The 12,687-nt window shown below is 45.2% G+C and overlaps 1 protein-coding gene across 1 annotated transcript in view; it reads right to left on the reverse strand.

Annotated features, from left to right (window-relative positions):
- Nucleotides 1–11,240, reverse strand: part of inpp5f (inositol polyphosphate-5-phosphatase F) — a 243,503-nt gene extending 232,263 nt beyond the window's left edge. Inside the window, exon 1 of the mRNA XM_073027701.1 lies at nucleotides 11,008–11,240. Coding sequence (XP_072883802.1) covers nucleotides 11,008–11,104 — 97 coding nt within the window. The 5' untranslated portion in view covers nucleotides 11,105–11,240. The remainder of the gene's footprint in view (nucleotides 1–11,007) is intronic.
- Between the last annotated feature and the right edge of the window lie 1,447 nt (nucleotides 11,241–12,687).

Consider the following 12,687-nt stretch of genomic DNA (forward strand, 5'->3'; position numbering starts at 1 on the left):
AGGCATGCACGCATAACAATATTTTGTCAGAATCAGGTTTATTGTCACTGACATAGTTGGTTGTTGTGTGACAGTGCAGCGCCAGAAACAAAGCTACAAGTTAACAGTAAAAGAGTAATGATGAGGTAATGTCCATGAACCGTTCAGGAATCTGATAGTAGACGGGAAGAAACTGTTCCTAAAATATTGAGTGTGGGTTTTCGGGCTCCTCTCTGATGGTAGTAATGAGAGGAGGCTGTGACCCAGATGCTGAGGGTCCTTGGTGACAATGCTCCCCACTTGAGGCACTGCCTCATGAAGACATCTTTGATGGTGGGGAGAGCTGGCCAAGTCTACAACCGTGTAGCCTCTTGCAATCCTGCGCATTTTGGAGCCTCGCATCAGGCAGTGAGGCAACCAGAAAGCACACCATCAGTCATACCAGCTACAGAAATGCTTGCTGACATAGCTGAGCTCCTCAAATTCCTCATGAAGTAGAGCCGCTGGCCTGCCTCCTTCATGAACCCATGAAAGATCCATCAACATGTTGTTGCCTCAGAAGACCTAGCAATGAATGACTCAAAGCTTCAAAATACATTATCAAAGTATGTGTGCAGTATACAACCCTGAGATTTATCTTCACACAGACAGCCATGAAACAAAGAAACACCGTAGAACCCATTCAAAGAGAAACATCAAGCACCCAATGTGCACAAATAAAAGCAAACATCACGCAAATGGCAAAGAATGAGCGAATAACACACAGAATATTAAACAAGCCACAGTCCCTGAAGCAGTCTAGGAATGTTCAGTGTGGTTCGGTTCATTTTAGTGCTGTGTCGTTCATTGACTGCAGGCTGCAGAGTGAGTCCACCTCAATCCAAAAATCACACAAAATAAGCAATACCAATAACTTAAAAACCCTAAGAGCTGAGACTCCATGACTGAGCTGACTTTCAGAGTGGCAATTTGGCAGTAACTAAGACTGATCAAATTGTAAACATATTTGAGGTGAAAAGGACAAGATTCTAATTTCTGGAGCAGGGTCAGCTTGTGACAGGTGAACAAGTTCAAACCTGCCACCACTTGATCCGCTACGTCTACCTTACCAGTGAAACAACAGAACAACACAGAGACAAACTTCAGAGTACATGTTCAAAACATGTCTGCCATACCCAAAATATTACAATATTGGTGGCCAAGTAACAACACGAACCATTAGTTTTACCAAAATTCCTACATACAATTACAACCAATGAGTGCTCCAACTGGTCTGAAGTTCTTATGAGTATCAACTTGCCTTAACCAAGCTAAATAACCTTGAAAAGCAATTTCTGAGGTTCTAATCTCCAAGGGAAGATGGTAAGGTGGAGATACGTCTCTACCAGAGGTGGTGCAAGGCACTCCTTTCCTCCGCTAGCATACAGGTCACCTTTAGACAAGATATAAACCTGCTTAGCCGCCACTCCCGCCCCCCCCCCCCCCCCCCCCCCCCCGATGAGCAGCTGGTGCTTATCACAAGCCTAAGTCATATAAATGTAATTGCAAAGAAAGCACGACTGCGCCTCTATTCCTTAGGAACCTGCAGAGATTCGACATGTCATCAGAAATTTTGACAGACTTCTATAGATGTGTAGTGCAAAGTGTATTGACCGGCTACATTACAGCCTGGTACGGGAATACCGACGCCCTTGAGTGAAAAATCCTGCAAAAAGGTAGTAGTTTTGGCCCAGTACATCACGGGTAGAGCCTTCTCAACCACTGACCACATCTACGTGAAACGCTGTTGCAGGAAAGCAGCATCCATCTAAGATCCTCACCGCCCAGGACATGCTCTTTTCTCACTGCTGCCATCAGGTAGAAGTGTCTCAGGACTCACACCACCAGGTTCCAGAACAGTTACTACCCCTCATCAGTCAGGCTCTTCAACAAAGGAGATAACTGCACTCATCTATTGAGCTGTTCCCAAGGTCAATGCTCTCACTTTAAGGACTCTTTATCTTGTTATTTCATGCTCTCATTATTTATTGCTATTTATTTATATTTGCATTTGCACAGCTGATTGTCTCCTATGCTCTTGTTCTTTCATTGATCCTGTTACAGTTACTATTCTATAGATTTGCTGAGTATGCCCGAAGGAGAAAGAATCTCAGGGTTGTATATGGTATTTTATTTTGAACATGCAACCACCGACGCTAGGCAAACCATCTCTGAACAATATTGATAACAGCTGGGGGGGGGGGGGGGGTCCACCTGTCTTGTAAAGACACTGGTCAAAACAAGGCAATGGCAAACCACTTCTGTAGAAAAACTTGCCACGAACAATCAAGGTCATGGGAAGACCATGATCACCCACATCATACAACACAGCACATAATGAGTGAGCAAATCTCCAGAGGACCATGAACTAGAAATAATCGAGGTAATGTTGTACAAGAGCTGGGGTAGATAAGGCAACAAGTTCAGGTTTAATTGTCATTCAAACCACACGTGAATACTCATGAATATAGCCAAACGAAACAGCGTTACCACAAGGCCAAAGAACCAAACACAGCACCAACAGTAGTAGCAGTACAAGGCACATATAGCCCATAAAATAGCAGTAAACATAGTCACACAAAGATATGTAATATTGCCCATCCCCGAGTCCATGAATGTTGTTGGCAACAGCAACTCCACTTGTCTCCCACCGAGCGAACACTAGAAGACAGCACCAGTGTAGATGCCGAGCCACACTGCCTCTGGAATCATCCCCCTGGGCAGATGCGACAGGCGACATCACAGCATGAGGCCTCACGACAACCAAGGCCACACAGCTGCCCCACCATCAGTGCCACCAATAAATCAGTAAACCAGATTTGCAGGACTCCACATTACCAATGTCCAACAGGGACTTGCAATCAAAGAAAAGCGACTAAGACAATCATTCACTGTTAAGACTGCGCATTGCCTTCACACACCGACTCCAACGCCTCTCTGCAGCAGGTAGCAATATGGTCTGAACTGTGTTGTTGTAGGTTCTCCCCCTGGCTGTGTGGGGTTTCCTCTGAGAGCTCCAGTTTCCTCCCACAGTCCAAAGATGCAGCAGTTAGTAGCTTAATTGATCATTGTAAATTGTCCTAGGCTAGTGTTAAATAGATGGGTTGCTGGGCAGTGAGGCTCTCTGGGCCAGGAAGTCCTACTCCGCTCTGCATTTCTAAAAATAAGTAAATATCCTTAAAAGCTGAATCAACTTATGTAAAAATTACAAGTTTAAGAAGATGTCCTCACTTCAATGGTGCCACAGATCACAAACCTTCTTAAGTCACATTTTCCAAAGTCAAAGTATATTATTAAAGTACACGTCACTATATGCAATGCTGCAATTCATCTTCTTGTGACCATTCACAGTAATACAAATAAACACAATAAGATCAATGAAACCCCACACACAAAGACAAACAAACATGCAAAAAACAAAATAACTGTACAAATACAAAGAGAAAAAATTATAAATTATAAATAAATAAGCAATAAATAGAGAACATGAGTGAAAGCACCATTGGAAGTGAGTCCATAGTTGTGGGAACAGTTCAGTGATGGGATGAGTGAAGTTATCCCCTCTGGTTCAAAAGACTGATGGCTGAAGGTAAATAACTATTCCTAAACAACACAAAACTAAATTTTCACATATATCAGAACGGACTTGCCCCCTCGGCAATGACAATATATATCCAACCATTTTGCTGGTGCTTAACAGGATTATGTTTGCACATTTCATCCCAAATCAGATCAGGTTCTCCAAGTACATGCTTCAAAGCACAAAAGGCAACCCTACTGGTAGAAAAGCACTTGACAGAGTACAAGGCCTGAAATGGAACTGTACTTGACAATGAGGTTGGAAACTATGGCTTTGTGATAACAATTCAAAAGGCACTTTGAGAAAAGATCGCCAAGTAGCAGCGCCACAAGGCAGCACAGCCCACTCCAGAAATGAGGGTTATTAGAAATAGCTTCAGTAGCCTTTCCATCCCATCAGTCCCACTTTGCTCTTTGCATTCAAGATTCTTTAACACCATTTCCAATGCACAAGTGTGAAGGAGAATTAGAATCAGAATCGAGTTTAATATCACTGAAATTTGCTGTTTTGCGGCAGCAGCGTTGCAATATATGATAATAAAAACTAAATTACAATAAGTATATATATATATATATAAAGATGAAAAATAAATAAGTAATGAAAAATGAGAGGGGGAAAATATTGAGGTAGTGTTCATGAGTTAATTGTCCATTGGTGGAGGGGAAGAAGCTGTTCCTAAACCACTGAGTGTGTACCTTCAGTCTTCTGTACCTCCTCCTCGATGGTAGCAATGAGACAAGGACATGTCCTGGGCCCTGGCTGATATGGTTTCTTAATGATGGATGCCACTTTGAGGCATCACCATTTGAAGGAGGCTTCTGACCACAATGGAGCCAGCTGAGTTTACAACTTTCTGCGGCCTACTTTGATCCTGTGCAGTGTCTCCCCCCACCCCATGCCAGACGGTGATGCACCCTGTTAGAATGTCTCCGCAGCATCACCTGTTGAAATTGCAAAGGGTCTTTGATGATATATCAGTTTTCCTCAAAACCATAATGAAATATTGCCACTGTTATGCATTCTTTGTAACTACATTGATATGTTGAGCCCAGGATAGATCGTCAGAAATGCTGACACCCAGAAATGAAATAATTGTTACTCCAATCACATACCTCATCTAGCCTGATCCCCATTTCCTTTGGAGTCTGAAAATCTCTTCACCTAAGCTTGAAATATGCTAAGTGAGCAAGCAACCACAACCTTCAAGGGCTGTAATTCCAACCCTCCGCATAAAATTCCTCTTCCTAAACAGCAATTCCTTACCCTGCAGTTATGTGCTCTATGTCCAAATTCTCCATTCCAAATCAACAAACTCTCAGAATTTGACAAATCTCAGTGAGATCTCCTCACATTCGGCTGAAGTCCAACCTTAATATCGCGTGGCAGGACAAGTCTCCCTAAATAGATTCTAGGGAACAAGATCTTATCGTACAGTGAGAGAAAGTACTAAAAATAGGAAAGAAAATCCATTAGTCAGAAAAAAAACCTACAATAGCAATTTAACAGGCAAGTTCAGCAATAAAAACAACTTGTAGGATAGTGGAAATGCAGTCTCTCAATGACAGAAAATGATGCAAATGATCAACAAGTCAAACAGCATCAGTGAGAATAGATGTTATGATAAAAAACTGCTGATCTGAAGCATTATTTTTACTTCATATTTTCTGCATCCTCAGTGGGAGAACATCAAACCAATATTTATCATACACTCCCCTGAATTTAATTTATTTTTGTATACAATAGAGGGGGTTTTAATGGAATATCAGGGATGTCGATGGCTTCTTGCCAATATCAACACATTGCTATCACCAGCAAGACTGGAGTCCGAGGACTGCTCGCCAGAGATACAGGTCCTGAGGTCGCTTGCAGAGGCTCAGACTGGAAGTTGAGGCCCGTTAACCAGATCCCTGGCTTTGCGAATCTCTGCAAGTCTGCGAGGCCCAACATATGGGAGTCCTTGTCCAAATCTGGGTCCACGGGAAGCTGGAGATTACTCATGTACCGTCCTGGGGCTGAGGTCTGCGTTCATGCGTGGGTGGGAGTGGCGGTACAAAGCTCGTTTTGCGGTCGTTGTTCTTGTGTTGACCTGCCAAGCACCAGAAGCACGTTATGTTGGCGCTGGAATGCGTGGTTCAGAGGTTCAGCTCAGGACCAATGACCATGAGTGGTAAAACAAAACAACACTAATACGTAAACAGCAATGAAGAATTCTTCTGCATCTGAGTATGATGGTATTCCCCAGTCTCCACCAGACTTGCATGACTGACAGTTGTGAACACCAAGAGGTAACTATTGACGCGATGAATGGATCCCTGAACACCACCAGAGGTGGAGGACCTACAATGCTGCCCAAAATGTCAGCAGTGTTATGGGTAGTACGCACTGGTGGCAAAAAAGGCTACCAGGGTGGTAACAGTGTACACAGGCAGTAGATAAAACCTGGGAGTACAACATTACTCCTTGGATTCAAGTCAAACACGGCCAAGGAAAGCTGCCCTTGTGTTACCGTCACCAATCCTACCTCAGCAGTGCTTCCCTGTGTCCAAACAGCTCTGAAAGTAGCACGTACACAGAACATCGCCATTATCAGATATCAGAATCCATCCCTCACCGTGGCTTCGTAACACCAATTGGTTCTGCAACAAGCACTGAGTGAACTAACAAAGGACCAACACTCTTATCATCCTCAACAGCTCACCTAGGTAGATGCACATAACAGCAGAAGTGACCTACAGTAAGCTCTGCTCTTACACTGAACACACCTTCCTTTATAAAAAGTAAAAATGGAAAGTAATGGACCTGCTCAGATCAGATGCGGGCTGACCTGTCGAGTAACTCCAGCATTCTCCCTTAGTAGATTTCCAGCAACTGCCATTTTATTTGAGTTTTGTTTAACATCTTCGCTGCATTGTGTGGCTCAACCATCTCATTAGATTGGGGCAGTTCTAAAACAGAAGCATCAGCTCAAGCTGAGCATCCAGGTCCTGCGGACCACTGGGAGAAGCAGCAGCATACATCACCTCAGTCAGCTTGGCAAATCCTTCACTTTACCTCCTGGCCACATTCCTATGTTTTGGATCTGACTATGGGGGGTATGATATTAAGTTTGCAGAAGGCATGGGTAATGTTGTGGCGCGATGGTAGTATAGTGGCTGGCATGACGTGTCAGAGTTCAGAGTTCAATCCCAGCATCTTCTGTAAGGAGATCATATGTCCTTTGCATGGAATGTGTCGGTTTCTTCTGCGTTCTCCAGGGTCCTCCCACAGTCCAAAGACGTACCGGTCAGTAGGTTAATTGGACATTGAAAACTGACCCGTGATTAGGCTAGGATTGAATTGGTGGGTTGCTGGCGGTGTAGCTCAAAGAGCTGGAAGGGCCTATTTCGAGATTAGACAGGCGACTGCTGTTAAAAGCGACAAGATTTTGGTCAGTTGTAAAGTTAGGTGGAGCATTGACAGGTGGAATTCGCAAGTGCTAGTTGATGTATTTTAGAGAAATCACATGTGTAGGGTATAATTTAAATAGATTGTTTCTGACCTTGACATTGGAGTTTAAAAGATAATACCATTGAAAGACAACATTGAATTTTAATTTAAATTAACATTTCAACTTGCCTCTCTCCCTCAAGGGCATCCCTCTGCACTGAAGGGTTTTCAGCTTCAGACGGCAACTATTTCCCTTTCCACAAAGTCCTCTACTTTAGTACAGTCACTGCATGTCCATCACGTTTAAGCTGGTGCAGGGTGTGAGGGCAGATCGCCCACAGAAACGTGCAGAGGCTGCTGCTCCATTCGGGCTCTACGAGAATCCATCACTGGAACAACAGCAGCAGGAATCACCCCTGAAAGTCAGCAGCTCAAAGTTCTTCCGTGTTGCCTGGAGTGTTTGGGATTATCAAACTCAGATCATACCAACACTTTCTGTTTCTGCTCTTAAATTCTCAATGTGAGAAAACAGCATTGTCACATTTGAACATACTCTCCAAAAGCTAGTCCCGATCAAAATAACTGAGGATCCTCCCTCCTCCCAAGAGTACAGTACTGTGAAAAAGCCTTAAGCACATATATACACAGCCGGGGTGCCTGACTTTCGCACAGTCCTGTATTTATCAACATGGAGCAGAGAGTGAGTTTGTAAATCTGGCAGGAGCAAAGGATGTTGAGAACAGAGAGGGTGAAGCACCGTGGGAGGTTGTGGGACAGGTAGCAAAGGAGTCCTGGGACAGGGGGATGGCTTGGGTACAGACACACCCAGTCCTGAGGTACCAGGCAAGGTCATTTGATTCTGAACAGTAAGTTTATTGATCATTACAGAATATCTCTCTGGTGCACCTCTCTCCCTTCCCCTTTTCCCAACCATGATTCCCCTCTCCCTGCCTCCTTCCCACTTTCAGTCCACAATAGAGACCATTATCAGAATCAGGCTTATCACCAAGTCATGAAATTTGTTTTTTTACAGCAGCAGCAGCACAACACAGAAGTCTTAGAGTATATATATTCCTATAAATACAAGACTTTCGCACAATACTGTAGGCCTTAACGTGAAACACTGTACAGTACTCCCTCCCCTACAGGGATGACTGGGGCCAAAAGTTACAACATAACAAAACCAGAATAAAGATTACTTTAGACTCTGAGAATTATTAAGCATCATCAACAAATCACCAAAATAAAATCTCAGTGAGAAAGTTTGAACAGGTTTTCACTGCAATTTGTTCACGACTCTCAATGCCAAGATGAGACAAGGGAACCACCCCAAAACATGTTCACTTTCCAAGACCTGTGCTGCAAATTGCTGCACGCTTTCGTTTTCAACATTAACTGCGCGCGTGTGTGGACGAACCTTAGCTTGAAACTGGAGTTACACACATTATGAACTGCTTTCTCTGTGAAACCCAGTATTCCAGAGCATTTAATTTAAATGAATGGCCACATACAAACTGTCAAGCACAGAAGACATTTTAATTTTTTCTTATCAAAGTGCAGCAGCAAATTTTCAAAAATCAAACACAGCTGAGGAAACAACATTAGCAGATGAACACACGAATATTCAACTGAAGTCATTTCCAACAGCAAAGCCAAGAGGCAATTCTTTGCCAAGATCCTACTGCAGCTCTCTGGTTAAATCAAACCATCGTGTTTACTATCCAGCATTCCAAATAATTTTAGAATCAGCTTTATTAATAGTCCTTTTCTCCACATTCAAGATATTGATACACTTTAAAGGACCCCAGCATTCATGGAATTTGAGCACTCAACCAGACAGCTACACACGACTCATTTTAGTGTATTGATCACATTTTTTTTTAAATGAACTGCATTTTGAGAAAAAGATTTGAAATGATTACTTTCATAACTTTGGTATCACAAAGAACAAACTGACAAATATCTGCTGTTGACCCAAAAGGATGTAAAAAAATGACAACTACAAAATCACACATTTACCACTAGAACAGCCTTTTTAACACAACACAAAACAATAAGGACTCAAGTGATTTTCTATTCTATGCGAACATAAGTGGAATGCAGGGCTACAAATTTCTGAAATCACTAGTAAACTTAGGATATCCAGTTTGTGTCTAAGTGTCCTTCCGTTACGTGCAATTTCATGAAATGCTACATTTCAAGACTGCTGAGAATTTTATTTTTAAATTTCTCTTCAATGTAAGAGCATGAGGAAGGCACACTAAAACTGTCAAAGGTATGCTGGAAGAATTTAATTTATTTAAGGACATATATGGCACTTCCTTGAACAAACTCCCAGAACAGAGATAAACACCCAGTGCTTTCCCACTCAGTGTCACCAGTAAAACAAGTACAAATTCAGTATCATAGAGTCGTTCAGAAAATATCCACCCGAGAGGGTAACACAGTGACAAAAACACCATCCTTCAACTAGGTGAATTATCCACCTGTAAGAAATGTGCAGGCTGGCAAATAAACAAACTGCCTGTGTCACACACTGGCATCTCATGGAGTCTTGGACATATTGAGAATTACCTCTGCTCATCTCAAGAGAATAGGACCAAAATGTGTGCATAGAGTGAGGGAGGAGAGGAAGGTGGAGAGGATGGCGGAGAAGGGAGATTGGGGGGGGGGGTCTGGTGGAGAGGAGAAGCCGATGAGAAAGACAAGAAGGTAAGCAAGCAGAGATGAGGACGGGAAGATGAGGAGGAGAAAGGCAGGATGGGGTCCAGGGGAGATAGTTGGAAGAGGGGAAGGTGAGGGGGGGCGGCGGAAGAGGGGAAGGTGAGGGGGGGGCGGCGGAAGAGGGGAAGGTGAGGGGGGGCGGCGGAAGAGGGGAAGGTGAGGGGGGGCGGCGGAAGAGGGGAAGGTGAGGGGGGGCGGCGGAAGAGGGGAAGGTGAGGGGGGGGCGGCGGAAGAGGGGAAGGTGAGGGGGGACGGCGGAAGAGGGGAAGGGGAGGGGGGACTGCGGAAGAGGGGAAGGGGAGGGGGGACTGCGGAAGAGGGGAAGGGGAGGGGGGACTGCGGAAGAGGGGAAGGGGAGGGGGGACTGCGGAAGAGGGGAAGGGGAGGGGGGACTGCGGAAGAGGGGAAGGGGAGGAGGGACTGCGGAAGAGGGGAAGGGGAGGAGGGACTGCGGAAGAGGGGAAGGGGAGGAGGGACTGCGGAAGAGGGGAAGGGGAGGAGGGACTGCGGAAGAGGGGAAGGGGAGGAGGGACTGCGGAAGAGGGGAAGGGGAGGAGGGACTGCGGAAGAGGGGAAGGGGAGGAGGGACTGCGGAAGAGGGGAAGGGGAGGAGGGACTGCGGAAGAGGGGAAGGGGAGGAGGGACTGCGAAAGACGGGAAGGTGAGGAGGGACTGCGGAAGACGGGAAGGTGAGGAGGGACTGTGAAAGACGGGAAGGTGAGGAGGGACTGTGAAAGACGGGAAGGGGAGAAGGGACTGTGAAAGACGGGAAGGGGAGGAGGGACTGTGAAAGACGGGAAGGTGAGGAGGGATTGTGAAAGACGGGAAGGGGAGGAGGGACTGTGGAAGACGGGAAGGGGAGGAGGGACTGAAAGACGGGAAGGTGAGGAGGAACTGTGAAAGACGGGAAGGTGAGGAGGGATTGTGAAAGACGGGAAGGTGAGGAGGGATTGTGAAAGACGGGAAGGTGAGGAGGGATTGTGAAAGACGGGAAGGTGAGGAGGGACTGTGAAAGACGGGAAGGTGAGGAGGGACTGTGGAAGACGGGAAGGGGAGGAGGGACTGTGGAAGACGGGAAGGGGAGGAGGGACTGTGGAAGACGGGAAGGTGAGGAGGGATTGTGGAAGACGGGAAGGTGAGGAGGGACTATGGAAGACGGGAAGGGGAGAAGGGACTGTGGAAGACGGGAAGGTGAGGAGGGACTGTGGAAGACGGGAAGGGGAGAAGGGACTGTGGAAGGAACAAGCGTGCAATCTCACCGGGTCGAACTTGCAGCGAGCCGTCCTTTCGGCTGCACCAGAGCGCCTCCTCGCCGCTCTGCACGATGTAATGGTCCTTGGCTTGGAAGAGCTCCATGTCTGGTCAGCGGCTGGTCATGTTGGGGCGGGGGACGGGGATCGGGGAGCGCTGACCGATGCCAGAGCAGCTGCTCCCGGGTCCAGGTCCACCGGCGCTGCCGATGCCCCACTCCTTTCCCGATCGCTAATTTCCTGCAGCCACTCGGCCCACGTGACCCGCGCGTCACCGACCCGCCCCGCCCTGCCCCGCCCCTTAAAGGGGCCAGCCAACCCACTACTGTTCCCCAAAAATAATCCCGTGGGCCGGATTAAAGGTGAAAGGACCGTATTTGCACGGTTGGCGCTGTGACTGAAGTACACCCGGATAACATTTTAGTTTTTCTTCTCACTGCTGGCATCAGAACAAAGGTACAGGATTTACATCAGGAAGAGTTACTACCCCTCATCCATCCAGCTCTTGGACCAGAGGGAATAACTTCTCTCAATTTGACACCCCATCATTGAAATGTTCCCTCAACGAATGTACTCTCTTTCCGGGACTCTTCATCTCACGTTCTCAATATTTATTGCTCATTTATTATTATTATTTACTTTTTTCTTTCGTTTTTTTTTTGCACATTGATTGTTTGACCGTGCTTTAAGGTGCTTTCTTTAATGATTGCATTGTGTTTCTTCTATTTACTGTGAATGCCCTCAAGAAAATAATCAGAATCAGGTTTAAATCCGAACAGGAGAAAATCTGCAGATGCCGGAAATCCGGGCAATACACACAAAATGCTGGAGGAACACAGCAGGCCAGGCAGCATCTATGGGGAAAAAAGTACAGTCAACATTTCGGGCTGAGCAGGATTGGAGAAAAAAAAGATGAGGAGAATCAGGTTTAATATCACCAGTTTATGTCGTAAATTTTGTTGTCTTTGTGGCAGCAGTACAATGCAACACATAATAATAAAAATGTAAACTACAGTAAATATATGTATTAAATAGTTAAATCAGATGTGCAAAAATAGAAATACAGAAGTAGTGAGATAGTGTTAATGGGCTCAATATCCATTCAGAAATCTACTGGTAGATGGGAAGGAACTGTTCCTGAATCACTGAGCGAGTGCCTTCAGGAATCATTGAGTGAGTACCTCCTTCCTGGCTGTGGCAATTAGAACAAGCCACGTCCTGGGTGATAGGGGTCCTCAATGATTGGACACCGCTTTTTTGAGGGATCGCTCTTTGAAGATATCCCGGATACCATGAGGCTAGTACCCACGATGGAGCTATGTAAGTTTGCAGTTCTCTCAGGGTGATATATAGTGGCATGTACTTTTACAAATCAATTTACTTTGAAATTTGAACTTTAACTTCTGTTTTTTTAATATTATATTTAATATTATTATTTTGTTAATATAATTATTTTGGAGGAGGCCCCTCAAGAAGGGGGTCTGTATATAAAAGCTAAAGGAAATGCAATGAAACATTTTAAACATTTAAGTCTTTCATTTTATCAATATTTATTTCTATAAGCAGTACCCCAAAATACACCAGCAAGTTGACCAATCTCTCATATGAAGTGCAGATTTGGTTAGAGGCTGTGGGAGGGAAGACCTCCTCATACGGTGATATCTCTGACAGCGCAGGAGATGCTGACCT

This window comes from Hemitrygon akajei, chromosome 23 (genome assembly GCF_048418815.1).
Source record: "Hemitrygon akajei chromosome 23, sHemAka1.3, whole genome shotgun sequence".
Classification (NCBI taxonomy): Eukaryota; Metazoa; Chordata; class Chondrichthyes; order Myliobatiformes; family Dasyatidae; genus Hemitrygon; species Hemitrygon akajei.